Here is a 21,371-nt window from a genome sequence, read left to right as displayed (position 1 = left end):
TTGTGCAGAAGAATCTCTTACATAGCAGACTTCAGAGAGAGAGAGAGCAGATTGTAAAATGTTTCTTATCAGACCTAAAGGGTACGCACTCTTAGTTGATTATCTCCTGGATCTCAAAAGAAAGGAAGGGAAGGGGATTCTCTATATAATGTGAATTTTTCTACAAGAGACTTTGCAGGGCAATTTCAAGGTATGGCAAGGAAATATATTTTGGTGTAACACATTTTGATTTTTTCCCTTGTTATGCCAGAGTCAGACTGGAAAACAAGTCATGATATACAGGGTTAAATAAAACCCATCTGATGAGAATTTATGGTTTATAGGGCATACTTTCCACACCCTCTAGAGAGGCATTTAGGCAAGATAAAAAATTCAGAGCTTAGTCCTCAGAACCAAAATGTAAACCTCATGAACCTCAATCTGTGTATGTTTGCCTTTGTGTATGTATGCTATACTCCAGTAACGTGTTTACGTTAAAAACCATAACAAGACTCTGTGAGACTTCAGTTCTGTTTCATTTGCTATTCTTAGTGATTTAGACAAGTCATTGCCTTTCTGGCCAAGGTTTCTATGTCTGCAGGTAGGCTGGGTAATTTCCGAGGTCCTTTCCAGCCGTGGTTTATGTGCTGCAGTGGTGCTGAATCTCTTCTCTGAAGCCCTGGATTCTGAGAAACTTGGATTTCAAGAGCTGGACAAGGTACAGTTACAGGGTAGGGCTGCACCCCTGAAGATACACCAGGAATCCAGATGACATCTGGAGAGAATGTAGGCTGAACCACCAAAGAGATATGCCTAATAAATGATCAGGTGGCTGAGAAGAGAGCCAAAGAACTGGTTCACAATACAGCATCCAGCATCCACAACTCAGAATGGTCTCATTATTAGAAAGTGAGGAGAGAATAGAGCAGGGGGAGGAAGAGAAAAGGTAGGAAGTGGGGGAGAGTTTCTGAAGGGCAGGCTGCTATTTCTAAGGTTCTGGCAGCCTCTCGCATATATGTGGAAGGAACTATTAAGAGAGACCAACAGTTGGAGAGAGGGTGGGGGCAGTGAGAAGGGTTCATTCTAGGAAGGAGGGCTATATCATTTTGATTAACTAGTTTAGAGCAAAACCATTCTCTTTACTGCTTGGAGACAGGAAATATTAGAGGAAAACTTTGGGCTTTTCCTTTTCCATTTAGGCCATTTATTTCTGGAAATGTCTAAGGGAAGTTTCACCAACCCCATGTGATCAGGGAATGATCAGGGCAGGACCGACAGGCCCATGTCTGTATCTGTGACTGTACACACAGTGTGCATACATTGTGATGCACACATGTCCATCTAAACCGCCTGCCCCCAGTGTACGAATGTGTGTATGTATATGACATACCGCTAACCTATTATGTACAGCCCATGCATGTGAAATTCCCAGACCCTCTGGAACAAGAGTGGCAATGATTGTAAAGACTGTTATGCTGATTCTGGGACTGCTACTAGGGTCACGTTCAGGGTGACTGCCAGCCATAGCTGATGCTGTCCTCAGAGAGCAAAGCAAGGTGGAACAGGTGAAGGCCACTGGGGCATGTGGGAAACCAGACTTCCCAGGGAATGACAAAGGCATAGACTTAGTTTTTCATTTTTACGCAGTGCACATAAAGACTTTTCCATGTGAACAGACATGCAATCAAGAAAGATTAAAACTTAATAAATAAAAAATAATGGCACTTTTTTTTTTTTTTGAGACGGAGTTTCACTCTTGTTACCCAGGCTGGAGTGCAATGGTGCGATCTCGGCTCACCGCAACCTCCGCCTCCTGGGTTCAGGCAATTCTCCTGCCTCAGCCTCCTGAGTAGCTGGGATTACAGGCATGCGCCACCACATAAATGACACTCATTATGACAATCTCCTGATAGACCATTTATCATTAACGTATGTTGCCAAGGTTTTACCACTCTTCAGAGTTGTCTCCTTCAAAGTAGATGATTTGTTTTCTCATCTACTTCAAACAGTTCTGCACAGCCCATGCAGACTAGGGAATATAGAGGAACCTTGAATCCTTCCAGTCATTCCAAAAATATTATGCCCTGTGAATCCACGTTTGCTCATCTTTGCTGGGTCTCGATTTCTTTATCTGGAATATGGGCTACTTCGTGTCCTGTATACCTCATTGGAATTGTGTGAGGAGAGATGTTTTGAACCTCTCGGTGAGAAGCAGGCTTCTGTGTGTTTTTTGGAATCCACCAGCTGGCTCCTTCTGTAATTAGACACGGAAGACTGAGAACCTTGTAGAACTTAGCTGAATTTTTCTTTTTAACCCAAAGTTATGGTTTCCCTCTAACTGAACAAAAGTTGTAGTCACTCAATGGAAATGAGCGAGACAATTCTCTTTTCAGAAAGGCCTGGCTTAGAAGAGAAGGGACAGCTGTGGTTGGGTGAGTGGGGAGGTAGGAGAGATCCCCAGAATGGAACACTGCCCTGCAGGGCATTCTGCCCCAAGTAGGACCTGGAGCCTGAGAATTTGTAGCCACTAGACTTTGAACACCTTCTTCCTACTTATTCCTGGCCCTCAGGAGTGAGGCAAAGCATGAACCCTAAAGACTTGAATGAAAGAGATGGGTTCTGGGGGTTTCAGCTAGGCACCCCAGGGCTGGAGGTGGAACTGCTTCTCTTGCTCCCCTCTTCTCCCATTGTCCCATTATATAGAGCTGATGGCCTGAGGATGGGTAGGATACAGCCTTGGGGTAAGACAAGAGGAGCAGGACTCTGAACTTTGCACTACTAGATGCTCAGTCTCTGTACTGTGGTCTTGAAATGTTTATGCTCCTACAAGAATGCCGAAAAAAAATATATATGTCCCTTGCACATCTTAAGTTGACATCCAAAATCTTCAAAGTAATTTTAAATACTTGCACTAAATGTCATTTCCAGAATATTGTAAATATTGACATTAAAAATATATCATTCCTTTAACGCATCTGGAACTTTAAGTACCAGAGCAATTTGGTACATCATCTATTAAACACATGAACAAGTTCTTTCCAGCCAGTTTTACATGGCTCCTGTTCCTTGAATTTATATTTTCATTGCAGTTACTCCACTGAATTTTATCTTTGTATATTTTTATGCATGAAATCCTTTTATTGACCACTCTATCATAACACTGTGACAAAAATATGTATGAAGATTTAAATTTAATTTTTAATGGCCAGTGATCATACATTTCTAGATGTTAAGAGTTTTTGGTTTGAGTTATCATTATGATTATTAGTAATACACAGAAATTGGAAACTGATTAAGTTACAATTAATAGTGATGGACAAAGGCAGCTGACAAAATAATATACATATCAACTTTTCATGAATATAAATGATAAAAAGTAAAATATTAATGGAAATGCATCTCATATTTTCAATTAGCTCATGTATTCATTAATGAATATTGTTTCAAACTAAGAAAGAGAAATAGATGAAAAAGAAATTTTGTTACTGAATTTTAATTCAATTCTTTGAACTATTATCTAGTTAGATTCCTAAAATCACATAGTGGTCTCTTTTGTTCTTCTCTCAGCTGATAATTCTTTTAGATTTGTCCCTCTTCAGTTGTTTGAGAATTATTGAAAACTACCCAACTTGTAAATGAACTTTTCCCCAATCGTTAGAGACATCCATTTTCAACACCAGTACCAATATTTTATAGTCCCTTTCATTGTACTCTGTAGGGTTTCACTCTTGAGATTTAGAATGAGTGAGAAGTCTGTCCTTCCTTTTGAGAGTAGAGTGGTAGAGAGAGAGAGAGAGTGTGTGTGTGTGTGTGTGTGTGTGTGTGTGTTGGGGATGGGGGCAACTGGGCAAGGGATTGATGGACCACAGGGGCTCTGCATTTAATTTTAGAAAAAATCCATGTGAGAGTTGTGTATCTGCAAAATCCCTCAAAATTATCCTTGCCCTGAGTACACGCTGGAAAGACCATGTTCTGTATGTTCTGGTTTGAAACCACTTGTGTGGACACTGTACCATACCTCTGCCCATTACATGGCATGGAAATTCTAGGTCTCGTCCCATGGGACAGTGACTCTTGCTCTTTAGGGTGTGTATGGGTAACATGAGGCATATGTAAAAAGTGCACTTCCCCATGGACAATCTCCAAAGACTGGAAACAATCAAAGTGCCTATTCATAGGAGGTTCATGGGAGAAACTGTGGCATCTTCAAGCACAGTGGATCCTCTAAAGGTATAAAAAGAATGAGTGAACTTTAGTGAAAAAAGCCAAATATAGAACAGATATGGAATGTTACCTTTTATCTAAGAAAGTGACAAAGTGAATGTAAATCCATATTTGGTTATGTAAGAAACAATGGAAAAATAAACTAAAACCCAACAAAAATGGTTATCTGTAGAACAAAGAGAACAGGGTGAGGAGAATGAGCAGAGATGAAACAAAATTTTGCTTGAATGAACCTTGTTTTGTGGTTTTGACTTTGAAACAATGTCTCAGTTTTTATATCATTATAAAGCAACAGTAAATCAAACTGAAAATAAAAAGCAAAGCAAGTCCTAAAACTTAAAAGCAAACATGAAACAAGCCTAATTGTATATTACATTGGTGGCTTCACCACACAGAAAGGAGTTACTTCAAATGACTTTAAAACATAGCTATGTTTTCTATATGGCCCTAGTAGGTAGATTTTAAGGACAGAAAGAGCTACAAAGATTGTAGGTTGAAGGTTGTTTTCAGTAATCATAGTAATAATATTTGAACTGTTATTTTCAAACTCTCTCTAATATACTGTATATTACTTATACAAATTAGGATAAAGCAAATAATATTATGAGTGTTAATAGGAATCAAGATTTTCAGCATAAGAAGAAAACCACACGTAGACAAAGAAGTAAAAGCTCTGTAATTCTAAATTTGATTTGAAAAAATCAGTATTAAGTCATGATGTTTTCTTCTCTTAAGATTTTCTTTTCCTAGCTGTTTTTACAACAAAGACCTAGAAATAATAACCACCCCAGTAGAGACAAGCACTCCAGTGATCCATGTTGTGGTCTTTAAATTCCATTGCTCTCCAAAAGGATCCAGTAATCCCTGGAGATATGGCTGATTCGAAGGCTGGAGTAGGAAATGTACAAGATGAGCCTAGAGTATTATTTTATGTCAGAAAGGAAGGATGCTATGAAGACTATTTATTAGGGTTATGTGAGAAGACACAGGCACAGGCTTTAGTTGCCCAAAGATGAAACACCAAATATCAGAAATAATAACTACAAACTACAATAGAATGAAACACTTCAAATATGTGTGTGTGTGTGTGTTTAAAGAACAAGCATTGGTAATGCTTTTCAAAAGCAAACCAGACCAAAACACTCCTTTCATTGGTCACCTCTGGAGGATGCTATGGGATGAATTCATTATTCTAATAACTAGTAAATAAAGAGAAATAATTTATCCTACCTGTCCTGTATAAACTGTTTCCAGTGTAACTAAATAGCTGATGAAAGGAAGTTTTGACTTATAAAAGATTTCCAACTAATATATGCAGAAGGAATACTATAATTAGAATGTCACCCTTTTGCAGCCACTAATGAAATAATGGATCTGGGCGGTGATCATCAGTGGCTGCTAAAATTGCTAGGTGAAAGGGAACTTTATAATAATCAGATTGAGTCCACTGATCAGTCTTAACATCACAAAGAAGAAAGACAACCAGACAACCTTTGCCTGATGTTGTGTTACAGAAAGAAACAGACAGCACCATTTATGAACCTAGGTCTAATCAGAGCTCTGGATACCTGGTCAGGTATCATCAAGTGTTCCTGATTAAAGGAAACATGGTAGATAGAGGAACATGTGAAATGACCCATAGAGATACAGTGAAATAGACTGTGAGAATTTTGTGGGACAAGTGACCGGGATCTTCAAGCATCAATCTATCAATCAATCAATGGAAAGTTGGGGCAGAAGGTAGGGGAATTCTATAGATTAAGAGACCCCAGGAGACATTACTAAATGTGATGTATGAATGTTTTCTGGATGAAACTTTCAAAAATCACTTGAAAGCATTTGGGAACTTTTGACACTGAATGGTATTTGATGTTAAGGAGTTATTAGTATTTTGATAGTGCCACAGCAAAACCGTAAGTTTGTGGTTCTCTTACCCTTTGAGTCTAAGTCAGAGGCCACCTAACTCTGTAAAAGACCACATAGTAAATATTTTAGGCTTTGCAGGTGGCCCCTGTTGCAACTTTAAGGTGGTCTCTTCTATAACTATTCAGCTCAGCCCATGTATTATGAAAGCAGTCACAGACAATATGGAAACTTATGAGCCAGACACGATGCCGTGTACCTGTAGTCCCAGCAACTTGGGAGGCTGAGGCAGGAGAATCGCTTGATCCCAGGAGGCAGAGGTTGCAGTGAGCTGAGATCCTGCCATTGCACTCCAGCCTGGGAAACAAGAGCGAGACTCCATTTCAAAAAAAAAAAAAAAAGAAAAGAAAGAAGGGAACTAATAAATTAATGAGCATGGTTTTATGCTATTAAAACTCTGTTTCCAGTAACAAGTGACAAGCTATCATTTGTTGACCTCTGGTCTAATTCATTGTGCTTGGGGTAAAGCCTAGGAATCTGTAGTTTTAACAAGCATGCCAGGTGCTTATGATCAGGCATTATGATTAGGACTTGCTTGGAATCCATAGCTAGAAGGTAGCAGACTGTGTTTTGAGGGGAAAATCCTGGCTGCCATGTCCCTTCTCTGCCACATTCGTCCCACAGGAGGACGCTAAGGAAAACAGGGAGAGAAGCTGGCAAGAGAACAGGGAAGTGAGAAGAAAGGTTTTCTGGACATTGTACCTCTAACTCAGCAGTCTTCTTTAGGATGAGGCAGAGGCAAAGGGAGGGAGACAGAGCCTGAACACATGCCAAAAGCCCAACAGATAAAAAGAGGATGTTCTGGAGCATAATGTCAACTTCCTTACCAGGTCTAAAATCCAGAGTTGCCAGACTTCGAAAATAAAAATACAGGACACCTTGTTAAATTTGAATTTCAGACAAAAAAAAAAAAAAACCAAAAACCCGTATTTTTAGTACAAGTATGTTCCATGCAATATCTGGGACATAATTATAATTTTTTTAATGTTGTTTAACTGAAAGTCAGATTTAACTGGGTATCCTGTATTTAATCCGGCAGCCCTGCTAAAGTGTGAAGCAAATTAGTAAAAGCATTTAACAAAATATTGGTGGACAAGGGGTCAAGGGTACCCCCTGCCAAGGGACTATGAGAATCACCAGAAAGCTGCTTACAGGGAAGGTTCAGAGGTCACAGAGACTGAACTGTGACCTGCCAGATTTTGGAATAGGCACTTGACCCTCTCCTCTAAGTTCTTGGTTTGTATTTGACCTTGGCATGGATATCCTAAAGCCTGAGTCGATCAGGTATCTCTGTTCTCTCTACACAAGATCTGGATTCATTCAAAACCCATCTGGTCTCTGGGTATGAAATGAATTTTATGGAGATAGTGACATTCTCGTTTTGCTCCTGCTTGATCCCCAATATACCAGGAGTGATCATTTTTCCTGGAAAACATTCTTAATAATGCAAAAAGGATTCCATTCTTTAATAGTGTTCATTCCCCATGAGCACTTTCAGCATCCCAGATTTTTCAAACTCCCATCCTCTTTGTGAGTGTGCATGTGAGAGGGCAGGGAAAGGCAATGATTGATGGAAGAAAGCTGCCAGGGTAGGCATGGGCTCTTTCCCAGTGCAATCCAAAGATCTGTTTCCCTCCAATTACTTACTATTTTCATTTCTAGAGTCATTCCTTGGAATGTTTCCTGTGCCTCATTACTTACATCTCCTTTTTCAAGGTTCAGCCTTGAAATCCTTAAGTGTCTCATTGAGAGTTTGGATGAGTAACTAATATTTCTTATGCAGTGCTTGGGCAAGGTACCTTACTTTCATCTGTGGTTTGGGGATGATAGAGGCTTCTATCACACAGGAATGGAGAGAGCTTAAATGAGGGATGTATGTAACAACAGTGGTCAGCACTCATTATTAATTCACTAGCACATTCTTAGTGTTACTGTTTCCGGCTAGTTTATGTCTGGCTAGGTTTTATCATGGGACATATTTGTCAATAATTTTTTACCAGGGAAGGCTTTGGCCACTACCTTTCCCAGACAGGGTCTCTCCAAAGAATATCAGTCACCTTGGAGGAAAATCACCATGGGTTTTTATGGAACATAAGCACATTTGAGGAAATTAGGTTTGTTATGCTGCATGTAAAGACACACACAATGAACAGTTACTGTACTTTGTGTATATACTTTTGCACTGAACAATGCTCAATGGGTTTTTATATACATAATCTCATTTTAGGCAGGCTGTTGCTTCACTCTTATTTTGAAGAGAAGAAAACTGAAGTGCACAGGGGTTAAGTGCTTGTCAAAAGTGGCATGAGAACCAAGGGCTTCTGACTTCCAATGTCATGTTCCTCTTTGTTGCATCACAGGCTTCTGGAAATATTTTATTAATAGTCCACTCCTGGAAGAATGCAGTATAAACTTTACCACATTGGTTGTGCTGCTTGGTGAGAATTTTAAAGATTCTTCTCAAGGGAGTCTCTGTGACCAATTAATATCCTTCTGATACTCTTTTACTCAAATACTTAGATGCATCATAATTTACACCCAGCACACTTGAATTTCTGTCTATAAAATTGGAGATTTCAATCTGGAATACCTCTTCTGGATTGTGTTAAAATTATGAAATGAGACATACACCAACATCAATTATGGACTCTACTATTGAAAATTTTTCATCAAGAGAAGTGTTTCTATATTCCTGACTTCTGTTTTTTTAATCAACAAACCAAGTGCAATAAACCAGTTTTCAATATTCTATCACAAACATAATTTTTCTTTTAAAAATATTTAAAATAATTAATAATTAATTTTTAATATACTAAATAGACATTAAATTAGGTCCACTGGTTTCCTTATATTCACACTTTTTTTTTACTGTTTTTAAATTTTCAACTGTGATACATGATTATTGTAAAATTTCAAACAGCATAGAAATACATACATATATATATATATATATATATATATATATATATATGTAGTAAAGAGTGGGATTTTTCTTTTTGATCATAAGTGCTATAGAGGAAGTCACTCGTTTACTGGTTTTCCGAACATTTTTCTATGCATTTTCAAGTTACATGGTATCACTATATATTTGCTTATGTATCCACATATACATTTTTACATGAATGAGAATACTAAAATATATTTTTAATGCCTTGTGTTGTCATTTAATATATCCTAGACATATTTACATATCAGTACACATAGCTCTACTATATTCTTTTTAACTGCTGCGTATAACTTTAATGATGAACAAATTTTTGCCTTTACAATGAATGAAATAAACACTTTCAACTAAATACTTTTGCTTACTTGATTGAATATCTTTCTAAGACACCTAGAGGTGAAATTGCTGGGTTCAAAGTCACTTGCACCTTTAATGTCAACAAAGTCTACCAAGCTGTCCTCAGAAAAAGCAAAGAAACATTTCTCACCGCTGACATTTGAGAATAACTCTTTCCTCACCTCTCTCAAACACAAGATAGCATTAATCTTTTTCCAAACTTTCCCAATTGACATTCAGAAATGTATGTCTCTGTTGTTTTAACTGACATCTTTTCATATGTTTGTGGCCACTTCTAGTCCTTCTGTGGATCATCTGTTCTTATCCTGTATTCATTTTTCTGTTGGGTGGCTTTTCCTAACTAATTTGAAGGAGCACTTGGTATGGATTTTAATTATTTGTCTGTTACATATATTGTGCCTTTTTGTCATTTGTCTTTTAGCTATGCTTATGTTGTCTTTTGACATGCAAAAGCATTTAATTTTTGTAAGTTATAGCTCTAAATCTTATTCTTGACGGCTTCTTGAACATGTGTCTTATTTAGGGAGGCCTTCCTTTTCTGAGGTTAAAGAGTACTTTTCTAAGTTTTCTTCTAATATTATTATTGTTTTGTTTTTTATGTTTAGCTCTTTAATCCATCTGGAAATGATTTTTGTATATGGTGTGAGGTAGGTATCTAAGTGTATTTTTTTAATGAATAGTTCATTGTCCCAACACTTTAATTACTAACCCATCATTTCATATATTAAATTCCAATATTTATACATGGGTCTGCCTCTAGACTCTCTGGTTTGTTCCATTAATAAATTTGTCTACCCTATGCCAAAACACAATGTGTTCATTACATAGTTTGATAAAATGTTTTGCTATCTGATAGAGTGACTCTCCCTTATTGTTCTATTTCAAGCATATCTTAGTTTTTATCAAATAATTACTACTTTAGATGAATTTTGGATTCATCTTGTCAGTTTCTGTACACCATTTCATTTAAGTTTTCATATATATTGTGTTAAACTTTTGATTAATCTATGGGAGAAATGAAAAATGTATAACATTGTGTCTTCCTATCCAAGAAAATGACACAACTTTTTATTTATTCGGATCTTCTTTTATGTTATTCAACACTTTTCTTTAAATAGACTTGTTTTCTGCTAAAGTTTATGCCTAGGTGTTTTAAATACTTTTATTGCTATTGTCCAAACAATCTTATTTTCCATTGTATTTTGAAGTCATTGCCATTGGCATGTGAGAATAGTTTGATTTTTGTGTGTTTCTCTTATTTCTGAGTAGCTTGCTAAATCACATAATGGTCTAACTGCTTTTTATTTAATTTTCCTGAATAGTCAGGCAGTTTGACTTTTTTTAAAAGAAATTTCTACCACATTTAAAAAATTATTGCTTTATTGCATTGACTAGGACCTCTTGAAAAATGTCACATAAAATTCGTGATAGAAGATACCTTGTATTTTCCTAATGTTTTGTCAGTAAATATGATATTTAGTGTGTTTAATAAAGGAAGTTACCTTCTATAAATTAGACTTTTAATCAGAAAAAGATGTTGGAAATTTTTGGCATTTTTAAAAGGGTGGCTTCTCTTCTTTTATCTTTTAATTTAGTAAATTTAACAATAGGTTTCCTAAGGTTGAGACATTCTTGCATTTCTGGTATAAACCTTATTGAGCTATAATATGGAATTATTGTAATATATTGCTGATTTGATATTTTATTCATATTTGGAGAGTATATTCATAACATAGTTTTAACATAGTTTTATACAAGCATAGATAAAATATGTATATTGATAATTATTATGTAAATACATATGTAAGTCCGTATGTTAAATTTGACTGATTTTGTCTTCAGGAATGTTCAAACCACAGAGAATGGTTTGGGAAAGTTTCTATGTTTTTTGCTTTGAAAAAGTATAAATAAGACAGAAAACTTTAATAGAACTCACCCAGAAAACCATCTGAACCTTTTACCTTTTTAATGTATAGAATTTATTTTTACCACAATTATGGTTTTTGTATTCAACTTTTCTATTTATCTTAATTTTTTTAAAAAATTAATATTTTCTAGAAAAACAACGCATGTATACTTTCAAATTTATTGCTGTAATATTCTTAACATTTTACATTTGTCTCCTCTACATCCCGCATTAATCTTGCCAAAAGTTCATGTAACTTTTGAGAGAACTAACAATTGTATAGACCAAGTCTGATTTTTATTTGCCTTTTGGCTTTGTTTTGTTTACACTGATTAATCAGGGTTTATTTTATTTTATTGTTTATTTCTTCTTACTTTCCTTGCATTTGCATTTGTTTGGTGGGTCTTTACTGCCTTTGTGTGTGTGTGTCGAATCCTTATTTAATCTAATTATATTTTCACTATTTTAAAAATAAATGGTTAAATGCTGTAATTTTTTCCAAAAATTACTTTAGTTATATTTCATAAATTTTAAGGAATAGGACTTTAGTAATTATTACAATAAATACTTTTACATTTACTTTTAATTTTTTTTTTACCAAATAGTTTAATTGCCCAAAGAAATTATTTTTTCTTGTTAACTTCTATTTTATTATATTCGATATAGAAAATGTTTCTTATTTTTTACCTTATATTTATTTTTTATCTTGTAATTACGGATTTCCTTTGAGATTTAATGTTACTGGTTTTTATAATTTTTTTAGGTAATTGAAAATAATGTGCAATTTTTCAAGGAAGCGGAAAGACACAATCAAAACACTCATATCTATTTATTAGAACTCATTATTTGTATTTTTAAAGTGTATCTTCATTTATGTTATCACCTTGATCTTTCAGTTTGGGAAGCATTTTAGTTTTCTATGATAATGATAGCTTTGTAAATTTTCTTTTATTTATGACTTGTTTTTAATCTTCTTATATATATACACACACACGTATATGTATTATCTCTATATATTTTTATAAATATTTTATATATTGTTGCTATGTTAATTGGATCATAAAATTCATCATCAAAATGGTGAATTTTACCAGCTTAAAATATTATATAAAGTATGATATAAATTTAAAATAAATTATTTAGTCTCATTTTAATTTTTGGCATTCTGAATCCTTTTCTTCACATATATATGAGACAACAGACAATGTATAAATCACAATAAAAGAAATGTAATTGGCTATAAATATCTATATATGCATATATACATATGTATGCACATATATGCATATATGTAGCCAATTATATTTTTCTTTTATGTATAGTCATATTTTTAGCATTCCATTTTCAATGTTTTCTGCAATTTCATTTTAGACATGTTTATTTTAAATCATCCTATTCCCCCTTTCTGTAGTCTTTTTGGTATTAAAGATTTTGGCTTTCTTTATTAAAGAAAATGGTTTGAAAGCTATATGTACTATTTCTATTCTAGAAGCTGCTTTAAAGTTTTAGTAAGCATATTTAAATTTAAAGTGTTAATCTCAATAATTAATCACTGTAAGCTTCTTTTTTTCCCTTTCTATAGCATACAGCCTTTATCAGGCTTTTAATTATTTCTATATCTACTCCTCTATGCATTTATGGTTGAAATTATTGGAAAGTTTCATTTCAGATAAGTATGTTAGTTGTAGCAGTGGTAGTGCTAATAGCATTATTAGTATTATTATTTACTTGGTGTCTCTATTTTACAGGAAGCCTTTATTAGTAATTGTATTACTTTTACTACCAAATTAACAACCATTATTCAGATTTAAGTTGCATTTTTGTGGCTTATTTGCTCTGAATTTTTGTTATGTTCCAATCATTGTATAGCTTGGGTTATTTTTATTGTTTTTCTAGAATATGTACTCAATTAACTTGGCTTCTATGTTTTCTGAAAGGGTGTGAGTGGTAAACTTTCTGAGTCTTTACTTGTCTGAAAGTAGTATCTTCAGTTGTCTTTACACTGCATAAGCTATCCTGATTAGAAAGTTCCAGGTTGAAAATAACTCTTCTGGCCAGGCGCAGTGGCTCAAGCCTGTAATCCCAGAATTTTGGGAGGCTGAGGAGGGTTTATCACGTGAGATCAAGAGTTTAGGACCAGCCTGATCAAGGTGGTGAAACCCCGTATCTACTAAAAATACAAAAATTAGCCAGGCGTGGTGTCTCATGCCTATAATCCCAGCTACTCCAGAGGCTGAGGCAGGAGAATGACTTGAACCCAGGAAGTGGAGATTGCAGTGAGCTGAGATCACACCATTGCACTCCAGCCTGGGCAACAAAAGCAAAACTGTGAAAAAGAAAGAAAGAAAGAGAGAAAGAGAGAAAGAGAGAAAGAGAGAAGGAAAGAAGGAAGGAAGGAAGGAAGGAACGAACAAACTTTTCTGTAAACCTATATTATCATTTATCTTCTAAAATTCTTCAAGTGGTTAAGGCAAACATGATTTCCCTATTTTGAAACAAGATTGCCCATCTCCCAAGCTGTTAGTTCTTAATTGTTCATTATTATTATTCCTCTAACTGACCCACCATAGCAATAAGAAGTTTAAGCAATAGTTCATCAGGACATACGTGGAGAATTCTTTTTTTCAATATTGAGTACTTTTGTAACAACGAATTCCATGTATTACCCAAAAGTTTCAGTTCCCAAAACTCTTTACTAATGACGCAGTTCGTTTCTGAGTTTTAACACATGCTGTGAATTTTCTCTCACTTATGCTAACATCTCTAACCCGCTGGGCAGTGAGGAGTTCCCTAATGTTTTTCTCAGGAAAGGGTACCCTGGGTGTTTATCCTTGTCAGTCACCTCTGCTTGCCCTCGGTTTTCAGTTTTGCAGACCCACAGATGGTTGATATCCTCCTTAGGCTATTTTTAAAGACTCTCCCTACTGTCCTTTGAGATCTTACTAAGAACTGTGTGGAATTCTCTTTCTGTCCACTTCCTATCTTACTAGCACATGGTCTTTCACACTTTTGGAATGTTTCTATCTCCTTCACTTTAAACACTGAGTCCTAAATTGTGGTGAGAGATTCAAGATTGTCAGTTAGAAGGTAAAGTTCTCCAGATCAGAGGCACCTGGAATATACCATGCTACTGCACCAAAGAATCTAACCTGATGTTTGCAGATACTGATACTTGGTGACTTGCTTAGTCATTCTGCTGACTTCTCGCAGGACTTGCTCTTAAGGTTAGATTTTTCTGTAGTGCTAGATTCTGAAACCTCCTCTCTCACCTCAGATTACCTTGTGATCTTTCTTCATGCCAAGTGCCAAGGAACTTACCTTCCCCCAGGTGTTATCTCTAGTTGTGAGTCTGGCTGTCTCCTTTATCATAGGTCTCCAAAGTCAGCATCTTCACACACCTCTGATAGAAGTTGCATAAAGCTGTGGCTGTCTTAGAATAGGATGCATCAGGAGTGCTTCTGTGTGTGAAGAGTGCAGACAGACGACACTCATTCTGGCCATCTGGTCACTCTGTGTGCCTCTATCTTGACCCCTTTTAGGTGGGAGGACACACCATGCTCCCCATTCGCTGGATGCCCCCTGAAAGCATCATGTACCGGAAGTTCACTACAGAGAGCGATGTGTGGAGCTTCGGGGTGATCCTTTGGGAGATCTTCACCTATGGAAAGCAGCCATGGTTCCAGCTGTCAAACACAGAGGTAAAAAGGGGGTGCGTAGGAATCTTGATTGGGGGAAGGCTGATAAGCGCTATCTCAGGCCAGGTCTTGCACATACTGGACAAGACATTAGGTGGGATTTAGAGCCAGCAGAGTGAACGTAGGCATTAGTGGGAGCAGAGAGCTTCTTAGTAGGAAAAAAAATGGAACTGTAGGAAATGTGGCATGATTGTCAAAAGAGCATGAAATCAGACATCTAAATTGAGACTCGAGTCATGGCTCTGTTCAGTCTGCTACCCTTAAAAGTCACAAATTTTTCACTGTGACAGAAAATGAAAACAAAGAGCAACTATGAGTTTTTCAATTGTGCCATCTTGTGGAAACACCCGCTACTTAGTATGCCCACATAATCTGTGTGTACAAAGGTTTTAGGTATGCCAAGCCAAGGGATGTGCAGGATGGTGAATTTGGAAAGGCCAGTTTTATAACTGACAGAGCCATGTGCGAATGTCTAGCAATAAAATAAACCATTCGAGTAATAAATACTCATTATATTTTTATAATTGTAATTTGCAATAATAAAAATAATAATAAAAATGCTAGTAAACCTATTTTAATAGTAGCTGGCATTTAGTAGCAGGCACTTTTCTAAGCATGTTAGCTCTATTAACTCAGTAATTTTTACAAAAACCCCTCTTGAGATTCAGGTTAAAGGCAGGGGGTCTGCTTGGGGTACTGAAGCGGACTGGCCAGCGTCTCACAGGTAAGAGCCTCTGAGACAGAGACGAAGCCTGGTCTGTAATCCTAGGGCTCCTCTGCCTCCAAAGCCCATCAAGATGCTTCTTGGTGATGCATGGACCAGGTCGTATTGCTCCAGGGAACTCAGTACAGTTTGTAGGCAGTAAGGAGCTCAGTCTTTCAGCCCAGCCGACCTATGAAACGCTGCAGTCCTTTTTATGGTCTTCTGTTTGCTGGGAAAATGTAAACATGAGGCTTTTAGTATTGAAATCTTATTTGAATATTGAAGACAGTGTCTTTTTTTCTCGGGAGCTGTGTTTGTCTCTGCTCTCCTATGTCTTGACCACTTAATTAAGTGAATTTCAAAGACTGAAAAGAAAGTCTTTTTTTAGGTGTATAATATCTCATGATTCACAAGCTCAATGGGGCCTGACCAGATTTCCCAAAGTAGTACAGAATATTTTAACAATCTTTTAAAATAATGAAAGTGTGTATACTAGAACCCATTTGTTACGGTGTTTTAAAAAATTGTTACCGTTTTCCCAGGGAAGGAGAGGTTAGGAACACACAGACACACACATGCACACACACATGCACACACCTGAACACTGCTTTGTGTAGTTAGGTGGCCGCGGTTTACAGAGGTTCTGGGCTGAGGCTGCTATGGGTCTTAATAGAAGACTTAGCCTCTATACTTGAGCTGGCTCATAGTAGCTAACAGGCTGTTTGCCGTTTCTTCTAAGACTGCCAGAGGAGGCATTAGTCCTAAAGGCAGGCTTTCTGCCCTCAGCCACTTTCCCCACTCCACCAACCATAGCAGCCGCATACTGGCAGTCACTGATCATAGGTTTGTCCATGGAAATCAACAAACCTGGACAGTCCAACATTAGGAGAGACGCTCCCGGGTACCTTTGATCTTGGCATCAGCAGCTGCTACTGTAGTTCAAACTGAATCCCTTTTCCTGGAGGTGAAGGTAATGGAGGGTGGAAATGGGGCTCTAATACGATGGGGTATATGAGCTGCTGGATACTTATCAGGCTGGTAAAGAAATGAACTGAGGGGCCATCGCAAACTCCAGGGTGGATATAACCAGGCAGATGCTGACACGGTGATGGTTTGATGAGCCCTCCTGAAGTCACCGTGACATGAGACAAGGCTGAAGACAAGGCACGGCTGAGCCAGTGTAGGGAGATGCAAAGGGGAAAAAAGATGGTGCTCTTGCCTAGTTAGAGACAGAATAATGGGGGCAGAGAAGGGAAATCATATTTGTTCAGCTGCTGAGCTAGAGATTATTCTGTGTATTTTTATCATTATGACCAATCTTTAAATGCAGAAATTGAAGTTCAGGGTCAGTGACTTGACCAGTTATACAGTGGTTGAGTTAGGGAGAAGTTAAAACCAACCTGAAAACTAGACAATGAAGCCTAGAAAATGCACATATTCAGTGTCAGTAAAGAAGCGTCTTTGAGGAATTGGGAATGAATTGCACATTACACACGTGGTTCTCGTGGCCTGCTGGGGTCGGCCAGCCACACATTGCTTGTTTTCTTCCTAATCCTTCTTATGGCCGCTCTTTCAGTATATTCGGCCATACAGTCCCTTTTCTTGGTCTCATTTCATCCTTACAACACTCCTAGGAGGGTGTTAAGGCAGACATTTGATTCCATCTTACAGATGGGCATGTTGAGATCCTGAGGTTAACGGACTTGACCTGGCCACCCAGAAGGCAGTGGTGAATCAACAGCTAGTCCTAGTGTTAAGGACTTCAAGAGAAACTGGAAACATGATATAGTGCAAACAGCAGGGAAGGATGGACCTTGCTGCAAAAGGGTCCTATGTCATGACTCTGAGGCAAGTATGGTGACGTGCACAGAATCTGCAACTGGGAGCTTGCCAGGAATGAGAGGTAAGAGGAGATAGGTATGCAGGGGCCGGAGTCTGCCGAGCTCCTTCAGGGGGGTTTCAAAGTGAGGCAGGCTCACGAGAGAGGGAAGGACGGGTCAGAAGCCCATCTCCACTATCAAGTGAAAAATGAATGCAGCTCAGTCATCCAGATGAGATTCAGGACTAGAGAAGAGTGAGGTAAAAGAGAAGAGAGTGTGGGGAGTCATTGGTCAATGGGGGCCTGTCCCAAGTTGTGGAGGACGAAGGGCAGCAGAGGGCTCCACCAGCCAGTGCTGCTCACTGCCCTGTGCACCGGACAGACCAGCAAACCCGTGCCGTCTGCAGCCCAGCCTTTAGCCCGTGCTTGTGAGAGCTTGGGCTCTGCATTGAAACCGATCAGGGAAGTTGTTGCTTTTTGCCGAGTCTGAGCCACAGGGCCAAGGCTGGGCTTTGGGTGTAACTTCCTTGTTCTCCTCACTCTTTCAGGTCATTGAGTGCATTACCCAAGGTCGTGTTTTGGAGCGGCCCCGAGTCTGCCCCAAAGAGGTATACGACGTCATGCTGGGGTGCTGGCAGAGGGAACCACAGCAGCGGCTGAACATCAAGGAGATCTACAAAATCCTCCATGCTTTGGGGAAGGCCACCCCAATCTACCTGGACATTCTCGGCTAGTGGTGGATGGTGGTCATGAATTCATACTCAGTTGCCTCCTCTCTCCCTGCCTCACTTCTCCCTTCCACCTCACAACTCCTTCCATCCTTGACTGAAGCAAACATCTTCATATAAACTCAAGTGCCTGCTACACATACAACACTGAAAAAAGGAAAAAAAAGGAAAGAAAAAAACCCTGTAAGGCAGTTTGGCATATATATATATATATATATATTTATATATCTAACTATCTATCAATCTATATCTACAGAGAGATATCTTCTCTAGTACATGGAGAAGCTGCTGATACACAAAACCACAAGACTTTAACAACTCAGAAACTCTAAAATATTAATAATAAAAAGGAAAATTCCCTTTGACTTAAGCTGTGCTTCTAATGCTACAGCTTTTCGGCACAGAAGACCTGGACCATGCAGAGAGACAATCTTTGGGATGGGAGCTTTGGGACAGGAGGAGCTGAGGTGGTGCTCAGTGGCTGCTGTGTGTGCCTGTTACCCCAGAAGCTCACCACAGGCACGTGGGGGGACCGCATGGCTGTGCTCAGCGAAGAAGTGATGCTGGAGCAGGGCCCTTGCCTCCACTTCTTCCCATTTCCTCCACTTCAGGACAATGTTCTAATTTGTCCATTCTAAAGAGTGTAATCTTGATGCTTTTGGGACTTGACGATGGCACCTACGGGTAAACGCAGAACAGACAGCCCCACAACACAAAACCATGACAAGAGCTGACTACATCCGTCCTGGGTGTGAGCTTCTTGCTGGAGCTGCAAAGGAAGTGTCTTTCTATTCTCAGACCTTAAAGAACTGGACTTTCTGGACTAAAAGAACCACAGAAGAAAAAATAGCTGAAACCTGAACCCTGCCAAGACACTGCCATGGGTCTTTTCCATCATTGCAAAGACTCCTTGGCCTCACCTCCCATTTTCAGGCCCCCGGGAAGCTTAGGGGGTTAGGAAACCAGGTCTCCCACGTTATCTTTGAATGTAGACACAGAAGGCTTTAGGGTTGCAATAGCGAGAGGCTTGGTTGCTCGTAGGTCATTATAAAGAATGGCCACTGGTCCTCAGTTTCTTATCCTGCTTCTCTAGATCCTAGACCCCACTTCCTGTGTAAACCCCACTGCCAGGGAAGGAAGGCAGGTCTAGTGAGAGGCTGGAGCAGAGAGTGTTTCAGGGAACCAAGCAGTGGAATGGGTGAGAGCCAGCAGAGGAGAATCTACTTGGCACCTGCGCCGGGCTCCTTGGCATTCTCCTCACGTTTCCAGCCCCTGGGAGGATTGATGCATCTGCCTTTGAGCTGTTGTGAAAACGCAGGGCTGAGAAATCACTTTTGTGGGCTGGGGTAGGGGGAAGAGCGGAGGCTTCTCTGGGAGATGTCCAATGAGCGGCCAGTGCTGCAGGCTTGGCATCTTAATGAGGACTGAGGCCTGACCCGAGAGAGGGAAGGAAACATCTGGGCTGGGGCCAGCTCCCTCTGCCCTAGCACCAGGGAATCACTGCCTCCTGGCTGCCGCCACAGACCGCAGTGGGGCTAACCTCTGGGCCTCCCTGTCACGTGACACATGGAAGCCAACAGTCTGACCCCACAGAGCTCTTCTGCTGGGGAGGAGAGGATGTGCTCCTCCCAGGCCACCAGGCCCCTCCACCTCACCCCAAGCACAGAGCTACTAATGGACTGACCTTTGCCAAACTGGAGCTCACGCCTGGAAGCCTCTGGCCTGCCCTTCTCCCTGCCAGCTGAAAAGACTGCCAGCAGTCTGGACGTCCTGGTTAGCTGAAGGCAGCTGAAATGTGTGCCTCCCTGTGTGGGGTTTAGGACTGGATTATGTGTTTGTGGTTTTGCTTCTTTTTGTAGACCCACAAATATTTTTATTTGAATAGTAAAGAGCTGTGCTCAGATTGTAGCCATGGTTGGGATTTGGGATCAAGCAGGCTGGTTAGCTGGACTGGGAGGGGAGGGAGGTGAGTTGGGATTTGGTGTAAGTTTTCTCACTGTGCTATGCCCCCAGCCCCTGAGGACCTTGGGGAAAAGCTGTTTGGACTGACCACCTCAAAAGAACCCTTTGCTATCTTATGACACTTACCCCTCTTGTCTTTCCACCTAGAGGAATGCTATGCCGGGGCTGCGAGTGCTGGTGAAACTGCACATCTGGCTTTGATCTGGTTAGCTAAGAACAGGTGTTCAGGGAGGGCATGGTCTGGAGGGGCCTTGGGGAAAAGTGTCTTCTGGTTAGAAGTGAGGTGCCAATGCTCCTGTTGCTTCCCTTCTCCCATATCCTCCCCTGAGCAGACGCTGTGTGGCTTCTGTCTTCTTGGCTGTGTGTTTCGAACCTGATAATCACTGATGGGCTGGGAAGAGACGGGAGAAGAACTGGGTTGGAGACGGGTGGAAGACTGGGAATAAGGACCATGCTATGGTTTTATCTCCAGGTACTGCGTCATGATGGCCTAATGAAAGAAGGCGATTCCTTTGGGAACAAGAAGCAATGAAGGAGACTACGCTTGTCAGATTGCTGGCACCTCAGGCCCACAGGCTTTCCTGTTGATCTTGGGGTCATGTCCTTGCCATGTCAGTTGTAAGCAGCTGGCTGTTGAAGAGTGTGAGAGAGTGTGGCAGAGCAGGGCAGGATAGTGGAGGGGACCTGCCTTCCTGCAGCCCTGGCGGTTCTCTCTATACGGAGTCTACTTTGAGTTATTAACCTTGACAGATTTTAAAAAAAGAGTTTTTTTTTTTTTTTTTTGAAGAGTAAAAAAGGCAGAAAATAGGGCCATGGAAATTGCAGGGTACACTACGGCCCTGGAGGGTGTGGTATGTATTGGGACACATCTGTCCCTCCTATACTGGGACAAGACTGATAAGGCTCAGTCCACTATGTCTTAGTTGCCCCATCTGCAGAATAGGGGGTACACCTGCTAATCTCTGGCGCCTTCAAGCTCTGAATTCTTAGATTCTAACAATGTTGCGTCACTGTGCCATTTTTCTCAGCAGCACTCTGGAATGCCAGGACAGCCTTGCATAAGTGGGAGGCAGTCGCTGCTGAGGGCTCACTGGGCCCGGGCAAGGCTGAGTTTCAATAGGACACTCCTCT

At 39.5% G+C, this 21,371-nt stretch overlaps 1 protein-coding gene across 6 annotated transcripts in view; it reads left to right on the top strand.

Moving 5' to 3' along the window:
- Positions 1-20,186, top strand: part of NTRK3 (neurotrophic receptor tyrosine kinase 3) — a 379,441-nt gene extending 359,255 nt beyond the window's left edge. For 4 of the 6 annotated variants that reach the window (XM_012438677.3, XM_012438675.3, XM_012438676.3 and 1 more), the window contains 2 exons: positions 14,873-15,031; positions 18,099-20,186. In XM_012438677.3, the coding sequence (XP_012294100.2) occupies positions 14,873-15,031; positions 18,099-18,284 (345 nt within the window). In that variant the 3' untranslated portion in view covers positions 18,285-20,186. Of the gene's footprint in view, positions 1-10,032; positions 10,075-14,872; positions 15,032-18,098 lie in introns of all 6 variants that reach the window. The other 2 variants (XM_064376230.1, XM_012438679.3) reach the window with 1 other exon arrangement.
- Positions 20,187-21,371: the final 1,185 nt, after the last annotated feature.

Source organism: Aotus nancymaae, unplaced genomic scaffold (genome assembly GCF_030222135.1).
Source record: "Aotus nancymaae isolate 86718 unplaced genomic scaffold, 86718_ANA_hifiasm-v0.15.2.pri h1tg000014l, whole genome shotgun sequence".
Lineage (NCBI taxonomy): Eukaryota > Metazoa > Chordata > Mammalia > Primates > Aotidae > Aotus > Aotus nancymaae.
Note: the sequence above shows the minus strand (reverse complement) of the source record. Positions and strands in the feature narration are given on the sequence as shown.